The sequence below is a fragment of the Lepisma saccharinum genome, chromosome 23 (assembly GCF_977018435.1).
Source record: "Lepisma saccharinum chromosome 23, izLepSacc3.1, whole genome shotgun sequence".
Lineage (NCBI taxonomy): Eukaryota > Metazoa > Arthropoda > Insecta > Zygentoma > Lepismatidae > Lepisma > Lepisma saccharinum.
The window spans coordinates 43,543,182-43,563,557 of record NC_139251.1 but is presented as its reverse complement, the minus strand read 5'-3'; the positions used below and the strand labels follow the sequence as shown (position 1 = coordinate 43,563,557).

The following is a 20,376-nucleotide window of genomic DNA, read 5'->3' as shown; positions in this document are numbered from 1 at the left end:
ACACTCTTGAAGCAAATGCACAAATCATTATTCTAAAAATAACAAAACCTATGCCATATAATGAAGGAACTAAAAAAAGTAACTTACTGTTCACAAAATTTTCAAAGTATTTTCCAAAACTAATCGAAATCCTACAACTTATATGGACTAAGAAATGAGCTATTTGTTCCAAAATTCTCATTCAAAATCTTACTGTCTAGCTGAAAAAGCAATGAATGTATAAAACACAACGGATGAAACTTCCAAAATATTTTTAAAATGTTCAAATTACAATTTTTATCCTGCTTTTATGAGATCTATGTAAGAAAAGACATACTGACTCAAATAAAAGGAACTGAATGTTGTCAATTTTTAATATTGTTATTTTGACAACTCTGACATTTGGTATGGGTACTGCAATGGTTTCTGCATACAAATATTTTGCATTCCGAACAATGTGCAGTCGGTCTATTGTTCTTTCATCCTCCACAACCATGGCTTCGTGCAATGATTTAGGGTAGGAAACGTTCCCCTGCATGGTACTGGGCACCACTTAAGGGGGACTGATGATATCAGAGGCATGTAGCCTAGATAAAAAGGTGCAAATGGTTCTGTTTTGGGGGGAATAGTGAAGATAGGTTACCTAATGCTTTCCCATCCACCATTGCATGGGTAAGGGAAATAATTCAAGATTTCAAAAAAGGCAGCACTGAGTACCGCCTTGTGGGTTACGGAGGGTTAATAATATATATTTGGGATTGAACAATATTTCAATGACCTGGCACAAAGTTCCAGGAAGACTTCAATGATGCATTTTATTTTTTTAAAAAAATAAATGAACCTATGCTTAGCCTTAGAAGTAGGATTTCTTCAAAATTTTAAAGGAAAAAATCATCTGATTTAAATCAGTCCACCTTCAGCAGGAACATTTATTGTTAATTCTTATCATTTATGTGCACCACAACTTTAAACCATTCTATATTCCTACTGCTTTTATAAGCTTTGAAGAGGCTAACTCATCCTGATGAAGCATAGGATACCAAATTTTATTTGTCCAGTTTTGTCATCAATACGGGGATGAAATGATTACAAGTTATGTCACCACTACGCCATTGGAGAGGCACAACATGCTATCTGAGTATCTTTTACCATAATACCACATTCACATATGGAATGAGTAGAGGCAAACATTTTTGGTAAATAAAAAAGCAAAAACAGAGTCAATTTTTGGTTCAAAAGCGGTAAATAAAATCAAATTTTTGTGTTAAAGCGGTGAAAAATCGGATCAAAAGTTGTATCTAAAATGATGTGGTTTTAAAATTGTGAATATAATCCTAAATTTGATTTAAAAGCTGGACTTACTACACAAAATAAGCATATCCCTTGTAATAGGACATTTATGTAGTTACCAGAGTATTAAATTTATTCCTGTATAATGGGGGTCCACTTTTGTTTTTCAAATATTTACAGTATAATTAATCAATTTTCCATGAACTGCATAACTCGCAGCATAATTCAAACTTCATAAAATTTCATGTCGGTATATATACTCTAAATTTCGTGTTTTGCATTTTGCAGTTCATTTCGCATCATTTTGTAATAAAACAGGGTAGGAAAATGCAATCTCACACCTTTTAGAACATGAAAAATGAACATTACAGCATGTTATTTCAAAAACTAAATGATGTGCTATAGTTGAAGTATAAGAAAAGTACTTACTATGCATTCCAAGAATTGGTGGTTGTAAAGGTGGAGGATCTGGGAATGAAAACTTGACAACGTACTCCCGAGGTTTCTCCAGCAGTTCCGTGGGTCCTTGGTCGTCATTGCGTTGCAGTTTAGTTCGATTCTTTTCCTGCTTTCTTGTAAGTGCCTCTTTCTGCTTCTTCTCCTATTCAGATACAATGAAAGACATATTTAAAGCATCTTTTTCTTCTATGTACATACAAATGTTATTATTAGGGCCTCCCCCATGGCGCAGTGGTAGCGTCGTCACCTTGTAATCAAGGGGTCCCGAGTTCGATACCCGATGGAGGCACAAGTGGTTCGGATCCCACTTTAAACTGTAGGTCCAGTCCCGATTAGCCTTACTGTGCATAAAATGGACTTAAAACAACAACAACAACTCAAATAAATGTTATTGACTGTAATGTCATAACCTAATTATTGAAACATAAGAAGATATACTCTTACCAATTCAAACATAGATGTTCAACCCTTACAAACTTCTCCAAACACGAAATTCTATCCTCTACAAATTCATGACCTTTCTTTCTTAGATGTAACATTTCTTTTCAGAATCATGAATGGACAACTTTTTACCAGCGAACTCTTGCCACTTCTTAATATCAGAATCCCACGTCCCAACAGCAAATGCAACGACTTCTTTTACATTAAAATCTTCAAGGCTATCTTTAGAATAAAGTTCACTTCTCTACAGGCTACAAACCATTTACAACTCACTAAAAGATGCTTTGGGCTTCCATTTATCGAAACAGACTTACAGAACAGGTGGCATCAAGCTGCTGAAGAGTAAATAAAGTTGTTTTTATCCTAGTTGTTATTATTCTTGTTATGTATGTATATGTGTGTGTCTGTATCCATCTTATTATTTTGTTTATTTCTTTTCCGGTTGATATCTTGATGTAAAATGGATTTTCTATATTCAGGATTTTTCAATAAATAAATAGCGATACTTATCTGATGCCTGAACACTGTAAAAATTAAAAGTTGTGGAGAGAATAAATTCCAACTAATATTTTGTGATAACTAGGGCCCGGGACTTTATGTCCTATAAAACTGTAAAATATGTATGTAATTATGTCATATAAATTGAAAAATATGTCATGAAAACTTACAAATATGTCACAAAAATGCAGAAATATTTCCAGTAAAGCCAAAAATATGCGCAACAGTACTCTCGAACTTCTCCCATACCCGATAGAGGAGAGCAGGGGCTGTAATGTACTGAATGTTATTTTTACTTTCGACTGACCAAATTTTACAATCTGAAAGGAGAGGTCCCGAATTACCCGAATCCCGAGTTTGATCTTCCACGGTTAACCCGAAGTACACTTTAACGGCCTTTTCCCGAAATGGCGGTTTAGGGGGGCGAGAAGGATGCAGGCTCGCAGATTTAATTAGAAAAGTCACCCTTCCGACTTTGCTTTAGGCTAGCCCTGCATGTTTTCGTGTATGGGAACGATGCAGCTTCCTTGCCACCAGATATTGTGAGTTTCCTGCCAAAACTGAATTTTCTATTCAAACTTGAAAAACCGTTAAGATTTAGCGTTTACACTGAATTTCGAATGGAGAATCAAACATTTCCCGTGACTCGAACACTCCACCCACTGCTTACTTGACCGTCACGTTATCTTCCCCTACCACCCTGCGTTAGGGGTTAGCGCGATGCGCCGGCTGGAGCCAGTTTCAACGGGTGTTTAGGGGTGGAGGTGCAGGTCGCTGGGGACAAAATCCACCATTTTCCAAGATGGAGGCCGCGATTTTGGAGATATCTCAAAATCGCATTTACGTTTTTTTCTTCTCTTGACTTGATCTAGGTCTGTGTCAAATTTGAACTCGATTGCTCGAAATCGAAAAAATGGCTTAGGGGGGCGAGATATGTAAAGATCTCACCCCAATATTACATCCGAAGCCAAATGAAAAATATGTTATAACAAAGTCCCGGGCCCTAGTGATAACAGTGATATCAAAATGAAGGAAATGAAAGGATGAAACTTTTTTTGCCAGACACAAAACAGACTGCTAAAGAAGCATTTGCGGAGGCCATGCTATCATGGGTTAGCATTGTGAAAAGTGTGTACGTCGAGAGGGTTATGTTGAGAAATGATGGCAGTTTCAGCTTTCTGAGGCTAGTACATTTTTCAAAATAAGTTATGAGACCTTAGAACTTGAATGCACCTCGTAGATGATGAATAACATGTGGGGCTGAGCCAATGCATCAGCATCAGAAATTGAGGACTTGAATTTAATCGCCGATACCTTTCCCCAAGTCAGAGTGCCTTGTGGAGTCTGCAAAAATGACACGCGGCTCTTCCATGGGGTGTACATTTCCTGGAAATTATGCGAAAAGTGAATTTTTATTCATATTGCAAAAGCAAGGTGGGGAGAAATGGCTATGTAATTAACTAATTATTTTGTAAAATTATGAACATTTTATATAAAAACTGGTGAATTACCATAGTATAGATTCAATGGAAACTTTATATATAAAAATTGATTCATATTTTGAAATACTATGAATTGTTACTGGTGCTGAGCCAATTCTGATGTTGATGTAACATCGGAAAGTATTGGTTAGAACTTATTTATCGATACCAGCTGATACTTTTCGGCATTTTCATCTTTGATGACTCCCCCAAAATGCCGTGCAACACTTTCGCAGAGTCTAATTATCTTGGAAATTATGCAAAATTTGAAGTTCCTTTTTATTTTTCACCAGTTTTGTGTGAAAAAACCGAATTTTGTGAAAACGTAACATGTAACTTAACATTCTGATGTATTCGTCAATATTTTTAACCTAAAATCTTGGTAAATTGATGCATATAATTTGTGTAGAACACATACACAATAATATTAATCAATATTTTGAACAAATTTTAATTATTTCAATTTTCAAGCATTGGTATTGGTAAGAATCGGTGAGAGTATCGATATCGGTTCAAAGTGGTATCAACACAGCCCTATTTGACAGAATTTTTAAGTACTGGTATTTGGTGGGAATTTGTACGAATAACAGGTGTCACATCGACATCTGTTCAAAATTAAGTTAGTTCAGGCTTGCTACATTCAGTAACAAAAAAGAAGGACTCAAATATGCAGTTGGAAACATGATGAACAAACTGCAAAACATAATTTCAGAAAAGACATACATACTGCTTGCTTCTTAGATTGTCCGTGAGCTTTCATTTCTTTTATCCTTTTCTCCTGTTTCTCATACTCCTTGATATATTCTTTCCGCTTCTGAACAAACATCTTCTTGAACATACTGTAATTTCCCTTATAGTAGAACAGCTTCTTTTGATCCAGATGTATTATTTCATTGCAAACGTTATCCAAGAAACTCTGGTCGTGGGAAACCACAAGTAATGTTTTCTTCCATCCCTGCAGGTAACTACGGAAAACAATCACAAAACATATAACTAAATTGTATACATGTATTAAGAATAAGACAGATTTATTGTTTCTCTTACAGTACTGGCCAATATAGGCTTATCAGTAAACACGTACATTTCATTCTTGGAAAATATCAAAGATAATATCAACCTAAATACTCAAATTAATGGTGGTATACAAACTGAACATTCACAACTAAAGAAATTAATGAGAGAAATATAGTCCAAAATGGTGGTATACAAACTGAACATTCACAACTAAAGAAATTAATGAGAGAAATATAGTCCAAAAATTATAAAACAGATTAATATGAAAACTTGAACATCATTTACCATGTTAATATGGAAGTCAACAATTTTAGATTATTGCATGCACATTATTATAATACCAACAAATCATTTTCAAAGGAAGGCATAGGTGTCCCATTATGAAATTTGGCACACAAATATATAACTGATGTCTTTAAGCATATATTTTTTTTAAAAAAATAATTTAAAGTTTCTAAAATTTTGAAGAAAAAAATTGGGGGAGGTTTTGAAAAGTTACAAAATTCATATACAATAGTCATGTTGCATTTCAAATTACAACTAATTAAAACAGAAGATAATGACATCAAATTGAAATTGGTAAGCCAAATAGTTTTTGTTGAAAAATTTCAAAAGGTTGCCAAGTTTTGAGATTTTTGCTTTTTTTAAGCCAAAAAAAAGGAAATTTTATATTTTTGTTCTCTTACTAGATACAATGAATAAACCAAAAAAAATCTTAAAAATCTGAAGATGAAAGGTTCAAAAGCATGTTCTTATTAGTTGACTTGTCAAGGAATGACTCACTACAGAGAGCTGTGCATAAAAATAAACATCAACAAATTTTAACTATTAAACATACTTATCCAGCCAAATAACAGCATTCAGATCCAAATGATTTGTAGGTTCATCGAGCAACAACAGTGTTGGTTCAAGGAACAATGCACGTGCCAGAGACACCCTCATACGCCAACCGCCAGAAAAATTCTTTGTGGCTCTTCCCTGCATTTCCTTGTTAAATCCTAAACCTGCTAATATACGACGGGCCCTCGGCTCTGCTGAATCTGCTCCAATTGCTTTCAGTTCTTCATAAACCTGTCAAGGGAGAAATTGAATAATGTGAATGTGCTTTCATTTGTAAACTACAGCAGTGGTTCTTAAGTTCGGCTGGACCTTTGACCAATGGCAACGAAGCAGTTTTCAAAATTTCCTGTTATTTGTGATTAAGTGGCTCTTATTTTAAGTTCATTTTATGTGCAGAAAGGCTAATGAGGACTGGACGTAGAGTTTAAAGTGCAATCTGAACCAATATGTGCTCCACTGGGTATCAAACTTTGGAGCCCTTGATTGCAGGCAACGACACTACCACTATGCTGTTGGGGAGACGCTCTCATAAATTGATTTTACAATTGCAGGAGAATTTACGTACTAATATTAATTAATATTTTGAAAACCTTTAGTTCTTGCCCCTAGTTACTAACTCTTCCACTTCCTTTATTTTATTCTGTTATTTTATTTATGTTACAAGGGCAATTCGGAAAAAAACCTCTATTTGCGCATGCGCGAGAAATGTCCGGGAAGAGCGACGTCAGTCCTGTGGCAGTATGTGCAGTAGACAGTGAGCAGTGGAAGGAGAAGGTTGTGTTGCAGTTAATCGTCTGTTTCAACAATTGAAAATGAACGTTCCAATAGCAAAGCCCGCCAAGTGTGAAGTGCGTGCCGTAATTCGATTTCTGTGTGCAAAAAATATTTCGGCGGCTGCGATTCATCGCGAACTGTGTGATGTTTACGGACCAAACGTGATGAGTGACAGTATCGTACGTGAATGGTGTCGCATGTTTAAAGATGGACGAACCGACGTGCACGATGCGGCAAGAAGTGGGCACCCATCTGTAGTCAGCAACGAACTCATGCAGGAAATTGACAAAACTGTCCGTGAAACCCGTCGGTTCACGATATCGGAACTTTCTCTGCGCTTTCCCCAACTTTCTCGGACTGTTTTGTACGAGGTGGTGACAGAAACGTTGGGGTACCGCAAGTTCTGTGCTCGTTGGGTTCCACAACTCCTTTCGGAGGAGCACAAAAAAAACAGAATGGGCTCTGCTTTGGACTTTCTGTCGCATTATGCCGAAGAAGGAGAACAATTCTAACAGAATTGTGACTGGCGATGAGACCTGGGTGTCGTACGTGAACTCTGAAACCAAACAGCAATCAATGGAGTGGGGACATACGCACTCACCAAAGAAACCCAAAAAGGCTCGGCGAACATTGTCTGCCAGAAAGGTTATGGCAACAGTCTTCTGGGATGTGAAAGGTGTACTGTTAGTGAAGTTCATGGAGCGTGGATCGACCATCACTTCAGAAGTCTACTGTGAAACATTACGACAACTCAGACGAGCCATCCAGAACAAGCGTCGGGGCATGATGACTTCCGGTGTGGTGTTGGTTCACGATAACGCTCGCCCGCACACTGCTCGATGTACTCAAGAACTTTTGGAGCAGTTCCACTGGGATGTTTTTGGTCATCCTCCCTATAGCCCAGATTTGGCACCGAGCGACTACCACCTCTTCAGGCACATGAAACAGTGGCTTGCATCGCACCGCTTCGACAATGACAATGTGCTTCACGATGCTGTTAGCAGGTGGCTTCATTCCCAGGCGGCACATTTTTTTGCAGAAGGAATTTCAAACCTTGTAAAACGTTATGACAAGTGCCTCAATTTGAATGGTGATTATGTTGAAAAGTAATGTCATGTTCTAAGTTTCTAAGATACAAGTTCTGTATCTACGAATGTATGTCATTGATAACCAAACAGAGGTGTTTTTCCGAATTGCCCTCGTAATAGCCTCTTGTGGCTCCCAATTTTTATGCTGTGTGGTGTCTTGTGCATTTATCTTCGTTTTAAAACAAACTAAATAGTTTTCAGCATCTTCTCATATTTCAGTGTAGTGGCTCACAGTAGCTGAAGTAAAGTTCTGCACACAAGTATTACTTATATGACGGTTTGGAGTCATAATTCCCTTGTTGATAAAAAGTAAGCCAGCTACAGTAATATTCTGATGGTTGGAGAACTGACCTAACCTATAGAAATTGCTCGTCCATGGTGTGAACGCACACGAAACTCGGAGAAATTCACGAGAGAGGGCAGCTGCTTACGGGGATAAATTGATCGGGAAATTAGGGTTACAAATTTAACCGCTAGAGGTCGCTCTTTGTATTAATCTAAAAAAGGGTGGAAATACTAGTTGAATTAGTAGTAAATATTATTAAATTTTTTGTAGAACTTTCAGTTTATTCATTGGGAACTTAACAGCCATCAAATATTTAGTTTCAAATTTACGTAAATACTTTTAATCTAATTATCACTTGATGAGGGACATTTTCACTAATCATAAAGAAACGGTAGTGTTCGGAAACTCGGAGGCGGAAGTGATGGAAAAGAGACATCAAAATATCTACGTCTCAAGGGAGTATTCTAATAATAAAATTCTAAAGTGGGAATATAAGTAATTGATAATTGTACCTTAACACACGCACCTGTAGTAGTTAGAAACAAGTGGACGTTAAAGTGATTTGCGTGTGAAAGTGCGATGGAGTTTGGTTATGAAGTGTTCGGAGACTGCGTCTGGCGTGGGAAAAATAATGAACGCACCCAAAAGCATGGAGAAAAAAGCGGATGGTTGAGGAAAGACCGGCGCGAGAGAGTTGTGAAGTTTTGCACGGTTTTCGACGAAAAACCAGAACCAAAGGAAATCCGTGATCACCCGAATGGGGAGGCAAATGGATTTTTGTTATGATTTGCAGTGAGTAACAGCTGTGTGGACTGTGAAATGCGAAAGATGAGAGCTCGCCCATGAGGTAAGGCCATTCGTGCTATCAAGTGCTGCGATGGTCGAGACAAAGAAATCGACGTCGGGTGAAACTACCTTCATGTTAATCGCGACGAGAGAAAATAAAATACACGTCACATACAATTTTTAGTTATTGTACTAACTGTCAAAAGTGTCATTCACAGTACTGGATCGCAAAATTCAGCTTAAATCCAGGTGTACATGTGGCTCAGCGGAAGCCGCCATATTGAATAGAGAAAATATATCTTTCGTCGACGAAATTTTCTCTAAGAAAATTAAATCTAAACCATGCATAATATGTTCCGCAGCTGGTAACTGAAGAAACGTGGCAAGAACAGTATAAATTGATCGTACGATATCGTGACGTCACGTATACATTTCTTCGCGTTGCTCGAGCATGAACAATTGGTATTAGCGCTATTGGGTAGGGTAACGACCAGTGCACGGACAGATCAAATATGAATAGCTACTAGAAAGTACAATTGACTTTGGATATATATTGAAACCTGCTTTGTCATAATATGAGGTCATTTTGGTAATATTTAGTTCGTGCATGTATTATTTAGATTTACTGGTGCACCAGCTGGTTTGTCAGAACGTGAAAATTTATTTGACGGTTAATCTTAACTTCAGTCTAGTTTTTGAAAAAGAGGTACCTCGAGTATTCTAAACATTGAAGTTAAAGTCATTGTTGGTAAATCAAGAATTAATAAACATAAATTGTTTATTTGGTACCAAAGGATTATCACTCAAACTAATTGCAACATTTGATGTAAATTTGGATTTGTCACTAAATTGAATAAATAATAGAATGTACGAGTGAGTTATAATTCACCAAGGTGCTCATGCATGATGTCTAGTTCTCCATCTGCGAATATTTACTAACCATGAAATTTCTTTCAGGTGAGAGTGATGTCCGAGTGTTTGTTTGACATTATTGATATTTTTCAAGCATAATACTGAACTTGTTCTAATTCGTAAATCAAAAGAGTGACAGTGAATTGACATATTCACGTCTTACCACGAATTGATCTTTCAGACTTACCAGGCATGATGCAGGGAAAGAGCGAGGACACTAATTAAGGGATTTTCAGTAACTGCTTTGTGCAGCTGCTTAATACAGGGCGGTTTTCAACAGATTGACTAAATTTTTGAATTTCTCTTATTTCATCTTAAATCAAGGTAAACTAGAGACATAGTTGTACTATTTCTTACTAGCAGGGATTGACTTGTTGAGACCAATCAATCGTCGCCAGCGCAACCGTACGGTTATTCTATGAAGTGAGAGGGAACTGATCGCGAGAAAGTTAGGTTGTTGGAATCTTGGATGTGATAAGTGGGAGTGACAATTTAGGAGAGATAAGTAACCTCACAGAATAGTCAGGCTTGGGCAACCCCGTTAGAGCGGACCGTAATACTTATGTTTCCCTTGAACAATTAAATAAGCACGTAGATACATGGAAAGATAATGAATGCAGATACACACTCTGTCATAAGAAGCAAATAGCAAGGGGAGCTGTAGGACTCCAAGCAGTCTCGATCTCAGTCATGGTTGAGGTAAAGTGATCATGATCACCCCCCCATTAACAGGGGAGAGGTCACGCTCATTTCACAATCTAATGCGGTCACGGTGGGTCACTGTGACCCACAAATTTAAACTTTCTTCTTTTCAATATTTAATGATTTTTTTTTGCTTTGTCATCCTGTTATTTATTTTACATCATTAGGCAAATAAATAAATGTAAATATTCGTAAAGTAAGTACCGAAATGGTGTAAAAAATAAAGTAAAATAGTTTCGTACCTTTTTTTATTTGCATTGCATTCTACAGACAAACTACTTTTCTACGTAGTTTCCACCATTGTTCAAGCATTTGTCGTAGCGTGGCACTAGTTTTTGTATCCCATCATCATAGAATGTTCCTGCCTGTGACGAAAGCCATCCATGCACTGCTGCTTCGTCGTCGTCACCCTAGTCGAAACGCTGACCAGCAAGAAACTTCTTCTTCAGATGAAGAAAGAGATGGTAATCACTTGGTGCCAAGTCAGGGCTGTTGGCGGATGAACAATTGTTCCCAGCCGAATGACGTGATGAAATTTTGAGTTTGTTGGGCCGTATGCGGACGAGCATTGTCGTGAAGCAACACAATGCCTTCGCTAAGCATTCCGCGTCTGTTTTGAATTGCACGACGCAGCCGGATTAGTGTGGGGGGTCTGTCCTCTAGGCAAGAATTCAACCATTCTTGCATTGAGGAAACAAATCACAGACCGGACTTCACAGTCGGTGGGCCGATTGATTCTCTTGAACATTTCAAACCTTAAGAAAACTACGAAGAATAAGCATGACCTGCTCTCACGTGTGCCTGTGGCTAACTAACGGATGAAGGACGTCAGCAAGAACTCACATGGTTGCGACTGCATCGCTACAGTGGCAATATTTGCGAACGGTACTTACTTTACGAATACACCTCGTATTTATTTTTACTAACATTTTTGTGTTCTTAGTAATATTTGTAAATACACCACTTCTGCATGTGTCTCCAATAATAAGTATACCTTTAGGAAAAAAACAACGAATGAGAGTTTTTTTAAATAATAATATAATAAGGAAAGAAATATAGTACACTTTTGCATGAAATAAGTGACAATTAGTTTCTCTCCATATGTCCAGCACTGTATACTTCCACAAACGTAAACGGTCGAGGTGGGTCACAGTGACCCACGTACTATCTTTCCTGCCAACACGTGAACGCAAACCGTATATCACCTGTGGGACTGTGGAGGGCAGAAGGAGACGAGAAGCCACTGAGAGTATATGACCCACTTACTTCAAACCCTAACAGATTGGTAAAGAAACAAAAGTTACGTGCGGGTCATGATGACTCGTGCAACCGCTTACAGGTTAATTTGAGAGTCCTTCAGAGCTGTTTTGTTGGGGGACATTGTTAAAAAAACTCACACTTATGCTATGCTGGGAATCGACCCTGGGCCCCCTGCATAGCAGTCACTATAGACTGCACCAGTGAGGCTTCAAAACAATATAGAGCAGGGTGGGAAAAAAATCATGATTCTTATTTAAATCAATTTTTTAATCAAAACAGGCTTAAAATTGCTTGTGTGATTTTTGGCACCATACATACAAATCATCATTTTTCATAGAATGGCTTTTTCTAGTAAACCTCACAAAAAATTGAAAAGTTTGATTAAAGCAAATAAAAAACTATATGTAAATATAAATTTTAATGTTTTTCACACTGTATACATGAACCTCCTATGGAAATGTTTGTTGAATGTGTTAATGAAACTATAATAATTTCAGTAACTTTTCTTCCAGTGAAAATAAAACATTCTGAATGTACTATATAATTGTAACTTTTACAGTCTTTGTAGTTCACTTTTGGGGTTTTCTTAATGACACGTATGCAAAATATCAGCTGCCATGTTTATTTACAACTTAACAATAATGACACTATTTAACATGAATAGCATTTTGTATATCATTCTACACACAATTCTTGCTATTTTTGCTTGTAAAAATTATTGAATTTTAAATCAGGGAAATTTAAGTAATTTACAGTTTATATATTACATTTATTTTCGTATGAGCTTCACCCCATCAGTACATATATTTTGTTTCCTTCCATTTCCTTTCTTAGAGCCTAATAATCACCATTCAATGATTACGAGATTAATGCACTTTCACCAAAAGTAATTCTAATATGTACAATTGCCTAATGTGCATTATTCTATACATTATTTCTGAAAAAAACTATTTAAATCTTCATGCAAATCAGCCTGACATAGAGTAAATGAAATAATCAGTAACATGTTTCAAACATGGCGTACCTCTTTCAGCCGTTCGTGCACAGCCATGTTGCCCTTCTCTTGCTCGACTTCCAACTTTTTCAGTTCTTCCAAAAGACTACTTCTCTTCACATCTGCCTTAAGCACCACATCAATTGCAGGAGTGTCATCAGCGACCACCTCTTGTTCACAATACAGAATATCAATATTTGGAGGAATGGCAAAAGCTCGAGTAGAAATGTGTCTCAGAAGAGTCGTCTTACCATGACTGCAGCACAAAAGAAATTAGTGAAAACAGAGTACATTGCATTTTGACAAGAAAGATAACAAATGAAAGATGAAATATTAAAAAGATGTGTGTACTATTCATAAATGAACAGATTACTCATCGAATTCCACATATTAGTATTGTGCCGATACCTAGAGCCACATATTTATGGTGAATAAAAGATCAAGATTTCGGTACAAAAGTCGGGACATTTCAGGATCAAAAGTGGAATATAAAAATGGCATTTTGGTGTTAAAATGGTAAATATAATACTAAATTTGACTTTAAAAACTACACTTTTTTCATGTTTCTCTCTACTGTTTATGTGACGTGAATAATATCAGGAAAACCTGAAATTTTGTAGTTACATATTCGCACAGTTTTGTCTCGTTTTATGTTAACATATTTTTAATTTGGCATCAGATCGAATACTGGGATGAGATCTTTACGTATCTGGTAAAAATCAGCTGAAATAGAAGAATTTGATAAGGCATATTTTGACATATTTTACCAATTTCACAATTTTACAACATATTTCTTCAATTTTTTTGTACTAAGACATACGTGTATTTTTGTGTAATTTTTTAATTGTCTTGCACATAATCATTTTTCATAATTTATTCTTCGTACCTTTAGCGCAGCAGGTATTATCGATGGCAGGATAAGGAAATTATAGATAAAGAAATTAAAACTGTGGAACAGAAATAATACTGAGTGTAACAAAAAATTTGTAGGCTGTTTTTCAGATTCTATATAGTTAAAATTTGCTTAAAAAAATTATGTTTCTGTATTGATTGCCTAGCTTTAGTAGCTGTGGCGATCTGTCGATTATGCTTTAGTTTCCACAAAAGTGTAAATCTCCATTTTGCTAACACGCTCCTCTATTCTCTTTTTTTAAAAGGGCGCTCCGACGACATGCATGAGTGATAATTGGATGAAGTTTATGAAGGATAACTGCTGTAGATTTCCAACCTGCTTTTGCCTCTGTTCACCCCTAACCTAACCTAACCTACAGTGGCAGATGGGAGCAGAGGAGAAACGCCGAGAAAGGTTCCTCAGCAGACCGGCAGGTAAAGACGGTCGTCTGTTAATTTTCCATTCCTACTTCACTATTTCCCTTAACCGTGTCCGAAATTGCAGTGAACCTCAAGATACTTTCAGTATTTTCGCACTACAGTCTTCAGTTAAAGGGATTCTCACTTCATTTAATACCTTACCTAGCCCCCCCCCCCTGCCTAATCCATCTTCCCTGGATGATACGGACTTCCCGTATAATGAGAAATTCATATGTACTGTGCATATTTTTAACTTTATTGGGAATATATCTGAATTTTTTTGACATATTTTTAATTTATGACATATTTTGCAATTTTTGACATAAATACATACATATTTTACAGTTTTACAGGACAAAAAATCCCAGGCCCTACTCATTTCTTTTGGTGCATTGTTATGTTTGATTTATTTTTGTACTTTGCCATTTCTTACTACGCCAGTTTGAATTACACTTCAGAGAACAAAAAGTTATTGGAAGTACCTGAAAATATTTATTTGTGCTCTTATTTGATTATTTAGCATCGCGTTTCTGCCACTTTTGACTGATTGCAACAACAAGGATGAGTGATGATAAGATGAAATTGATGAAGGGACAGCCTTAAAGAACACACATACCCAAAATAGAACTCAAACCTGACCTCTGGCGGCAAGATCAAATTAATCTCTATCATCTCTAACATGCAAGTTATGACTCTTCTCTGCATTTCAGTTCATGGTTTGCATTAAAAAATGCATTACCCACTGATTTTGTAATAATAATAATAATCCGTGGCGTAACAGACCATGTCTACATACTGACTGCCAGCCTCACTTCCACAAGAGGTGGGAGATCACGGGGTGACATGCGTTAGCCACGACAAATCCCCAGTCATTGTTGTACTGATTTTGTAATGAAGGAATATTAACCCTCCGTCATCCGTGTCCTCATATTAGCATGAATGTCCCGCACATGACACTCAGTGCCGCACTAGCAAAACCAAGGTTATTTTCATGAATTATTGATGTTAATCGATGTTGAATTACACTAGCACTTACTGGAAATCAGGCCAAATATACATAAATGCAAACATGTCCATTTCGGACATTCCTTTAATAGCTATTAAAACAAATAAAAAAAATGAAAGTGTTTCATAGAATTACAAGCTTAGAATCTTGAAGCCAATACACTAGGGATGTGACGAAGCTGAAAATTTACCGATGCCGATGTACTCACCGATAATTTTTGGAACCGATATCGATGCCAATATTTAACCGATTCCGATACATAAGATTATTAAACAGAAATGGAATGTTATTTTCAGCATGACAAAAATAAATTTGCTATGTACATTTCTATTGCATATCATATGTATATACATATATATTCTCAAGAGTGCGAATGTACATTAGCATCTACAAAATGTTATGTGAACCTTTAAGAAGAACATGGATTCTCAAGAGATTTAACATTAGTACACAAGCAGTTCTTTAAAATGCAAAATGAATTCCTGTTCTGCCAGATTCAACTTCAGAAACACGAGATTTGGAAGCACTTCAGGAAGTAACCTACTTCTTCTGTTATCGCAAATCTGTTCAGCAACACTGAACACTCAATCACTGAATACTGATGCAGCAGGTATGCCCAAGTATTTTCTCTGAATTTGCTTCAGGTTTTAATATTCATTTTAGAATTTCCAATACAACAGCAGATCCTGGTTCAGCAACTGTTTTATTTCCGATTTATAGTTAGGTTGATCCTCTGAATGAGTTTGCAATAATTTTATTACAAAAACTCTACAATAATGACAAATCATAACCAAATTTTCAATAAATCTTACAAAACTAGAATATAAAACTTATTAGAAGGTAAAAACTCTAGTATAATCTGTACTGGTTTAAATATAGGATTTTTGCCGATTCCGATACCGATGCCGATATGTCAATTTCGGCTGATTTTCATACATCTGTAATCGGCTTCGGCACATCCCTACAATACACCAAAACATTATTCTGAAAATAATTAAAACTTTGCCATATAATGAAAGAACTAAAAAAATTAACTTACCATTCACAAAATTTTCAATGTATTCTTTTTTGTAAAATTTCAACGTTTTTTTTTTTTAAAAAAACAACCTATTTTTCAAAACGAACTGAAATCTTACAACTTATGTGGGCTTAGAAAGGGACTATTTGTTCCAAAATTCTCAGTCAAAATCTTAATGACTCACAGAAAAATCAATCAAATGTGTAAAATACAACTCAAAGAAACTTACAAAATATTTATAAAATTTTCAAATCTCAATACGTTTCTTTTACTCTTACAAGATATATATATATAAAAAAGCCATACTGACTCAAATAAAAAGAACCAAATGTTGCCACTTTTCAATATCGTCATTTTGACAACTAACATTTCGTATGGGTACTGCAATGGTTCTTGCATACTAATAATTGCCATTCTGAATCACGTACCATCGTTTCATTCTTCTTATTTCCAGCACATTCGTGGCTGGAATGCTATGATTTAAGATAGGAAACGTTCCCGCGTGCAGTACTGAGTGCCGCCAAAGGGGGACCTGTCTGTCACTTCAAAGACATGTATGCAACTGAAGGAACGCTGTACAAATGGAGGGAACGCCTCTAAGTTTTCGTTGGTATAGTGTAGATAAGTTACCTAGTGCTTTCCAGACCATTATTGCGCTGGTAAGGAAAATTGACTGTTTTATACCAAAATTTTGCTTTTTTATTTACCAAAAATATGTGCATCTAGTAATCGGTATCAGTAAATTTTATATCAGTAGTTTACTGACAAATATTTCATATGAGTATACTTTCTGACAGCAATAACTAAACTAACTCTAGGATAAAATTACATCTCTATGCATATAATTACCGACTAAGGTTAGAGGTTTTGGTGGGATTTCAATACACTTTCAACAAAATAATTTTGAACGCATCATAACAGAGAACTATGATAATATAATTTTCACACTTTTGATAAACAGTTTACGGTATAAATTAATCTGTAATGCAAAATAAATACATATCTAAAGCCTATCTCTTCAAAGCAGCTTGTGTAAAGTGATTTACTGAAATAGTAATTATTATTATAAGCAGGTGGAACATATTCTAATCCTTGAAATGTGCTTCATTGGGACTCTTTCATCAAATAAACGATTTCCTTGAGATTTTTATTTTTTCAAATTTCCTGAGATTTCCAGGTTTCTAGGTGCATATGTTCTTTTGACACATAATTTTTATGCATTTCACAATGCAAATTAGCTGTCACTCCAGTTCTGTAGCGAGTACAAAGAGCTACAAATACATCTGCATTGAAAACTCTTAATCATTTTAATATTTAGTGCATAGCGTGCTTTCGAGAAAAAAACCATAAAACGTAAATCCCTAGTAAAATATAAGACTTACCCGTTGGGTCCAACCAACCCGTATCTCCTTCCATTCGCAATAAGAAGACTTGCATTCACAAAAAGATCGTTTCCTCGTGCTGAGATACTGAAATTCTCTATCTTAATGTCGACTGCATTTTCCATTGCTAGAATCTGCCCAGCAGACTTCTGTGCTTGGGAGACGGTGAAATTATCACCCAGCTCGCTGTGACCTTGACCCCCCTTCTTCGTGAGCATTTCCACTTGCGTCTCATATTCTTTCTGTAAATAAAAAAGACGATAATGTTAAACATGATAGCCAACCCTGATGTGAAACTTGGCAGTTTCAACGAATGAACTTGACCAAAATTCTAAATAAGATTTTCTCAATTTAAGCTCCCACTGAATATTTCTGTATTCTCCATTCAACTACTTCTACACAATGACACAACGCAGTTGGGCTTTATCCCTACATGTTCAACTATCTTCAAGTATCAATTCACATACCATTCTATGTATATATATATAGTACAAAAGAGTTTATATTTGGGATTATAACTGAAGCGCTTGGGAGTAAAACAGCGTGACATTTTGGTCATTATGGAGTTACAAAGTAAAAAGAGTCATCCTTCAATCATCACATGTAATTGCCATGCCATGCAATTTGCATTGGAAACATTGAACACTTCTGAAATTAGTAAACACAACATGATTGATTGGTTGAATTTAAAACTTTGGGTGTGTCAGCACTAAGCTATTTTGAACACTTCAGCTCCTTACCATAACTGAAATGTAGGACGACTAAAATATTCTTACTTGGTTAAAAGCTGAGGCTGCAAAGGGACACTCCGCACACGTAAGGACAAAACACACAGTCCTACAGAGGATTATACTGACTGTAGGTTCAGATGCTAGAACCTTGCAAAGTGCAGTACAAAGTGTAGTACATAGAAGAGAGGTTCGCATTTGAGTAGACTACGTGGGTCAACCCTTACACCCCATAAACACAACATGAATACAATTTACCTACAGCATAGCTTCTTTATAACTTTTCTGCTTCATAAACTCCATAATGACAAATACGTCTCTTACCAAAATTTACCTTCAATTATATTCTTCACCACAAACAAACTCCAATGTAAATATCACGAGAAAGTTTTTTTATTCATTATTTTTTTGTAGGACGTAAATGATTTGATTTTTTTGCTCTTTTGCATTCCTCTTCTGTCACTTCTGGCTACATGTGATGACAAAGATGAGTGACGAAATGATGAAGGGACAGTCACAAAGAACATCCATGTCCAGGCTGGGATTCATACCCGGGACCCCTGGTATCATAGCAAACTGTCCTAACCATTCCACCACGGAGGTTGGCTGAAGTGTGACATGCTGCAGCTTTTTGAAAGTATGCCAACCAAAATCAATGTCAAAATGAAAGAAACCTATTTCGATATATATTTCCCATATACATTATTTTGGCACCTCATTTTGTGCTATAGAATATCATTTTGGCAACTAAGTTGTGAGTTTTTACACCTAGATGTTACTCTTCAGTGACCAAATACCACCAAAATATTAAATCTAGTCCTGCTGCAAACACCATGCTTCATAATGGATCAAATAAATTACAACTGCTCAACCAGTTTTCATTACTCAGCCTACTTTTCATTGAAACAGGTCAATGATAACCATTTCACCCACCAAAAATTGTCAGTGTAATAAGTGCATACTTGGTTATTATGTAAGCTGTTTTGTTTATTTAATTTTTGTTTCCACTTCAAGTATCTTTTCAACTTACAATAGTGCACCTGATTATTATTACACAAATTCTAGGAGTGTTACTAGACACACTAACCTGTTTTTTCAACTTCTTTTTCTCTTTGTGCGTAAGCTTCTTAACTTCCTCTGAAATAAAGAAAATATAATGATATTTCATATCTTGTCAATGTTTGCATAGAACAAAAACAATTGTCAGAGAAAATGCATTAAAGGGTGTATCAGTCAACCAAGTTCTCATGTATAGAGTAAATTGTTCACATTCGTACAGGGACCAACATTTATATGAACTTCAACATCAATATTCATCATTTTCCATATGCATGAAAAGAAAAACATTGTTATTGTGACTGCTTAGCTGTTAGAAGCATACCGTTTGCTGGTGGAATCAGATAAACGTATCCCCTGTAACAATTTTCTCTCTTATGTACATCACAAGAGTTCAAATAACATTACCCAGTCTCCAATGAAGTCAAAACATCCATTTATTATCTCTTATTTGGTAATAAGGCATAGTTATGAAGAATTCTGACAGGTGGCAGCATCTGGTGCTCTGCAATTCTTTAATAAATATCCTCCACCTCGACTTCCAAGGAAAAATAGAGGACAAGTTCAAATTCCAAATTGAGTGGGATCTTGTTAAAGAAGCCCCATGAATTAAGAAGACACATGTCATCAGATCATGTTGGTCTCTTTAGAAGTGAACAGTCATGCTGTGATCGTGAAGGTAGTGTAGATGGTATTGAATCTTCAGTCATCATCTGCTACAAAACATAGTTCAAGTATTTCACCTGGTGCTTTTATGCTTATTAAAGTATGTGGAATGAAAACATGGAAACCATATGCTGCACAAGTGTGTCTACAGTGCAAAATTATATTAGTGTAGTTTTTCTGAAACAGTCTGAACATAACTTCATAAATCAAGAAAATGCTGTAGGCTGTACAACTGGGTAATATAATTCAAAGATTGCTTACTCCCTTAATTAACAATCATGGAATTGTGGTATTTTCATTCTCAAGTTGTAAAATTGATATCAAGTGTTTGCCAGATAATCAAAATTAGAATGACTTAGGATGACCGGACCCTAGAAATTGCAAAATAAGCAAAAATAAGGCGTT

The 20,376-nt window shown here is 36.1% G+C and overlaps 1 protein-coding gene across 1 annotated transcript in view; it reads right to left on the bottom strand.

Annotated features, from left to right (window-relative positions):
* Positions 1 to 20,376, bottom strand: part of LOC145977872 (ATP-binding cassette sub-family F member 1) — a 37,985-nt gene that overhangs the window by 13,156 nt on the left and 4,453 nt on the right. Inside the window, exons 2-7 of the mRNA XM_083110205.1 lie at positions 19,337 to 19,386; positions 17,522 to 17,763; positions 12,835 to 13,060; positions 6,001 to 6,233; positions 4,876 to 5,113; positions 1,699 to 1,870 (exon numbers count right to left, since the gene is read on the bottom strand). Coding sequence (XP_082966331.1) covers positions 1,699 to 1,870; positions 4,876 to 5,113; positions 6,001 to 6,233; positions 12,835 to 13,060; positions 17,522 to 17,763; positions 19,337 to 19,386 — 1,161 coding nt within the window. The remainder of the gene's footprint in view (positions 1 to 1,698; positions 1,871 to 4,875; positions 5,114 to 6,000; positions 6,234 to 12,834; positions 13,061 to 17,521; positions 17,764 to 19,336; positions 19,387 to 20,376) is intronic.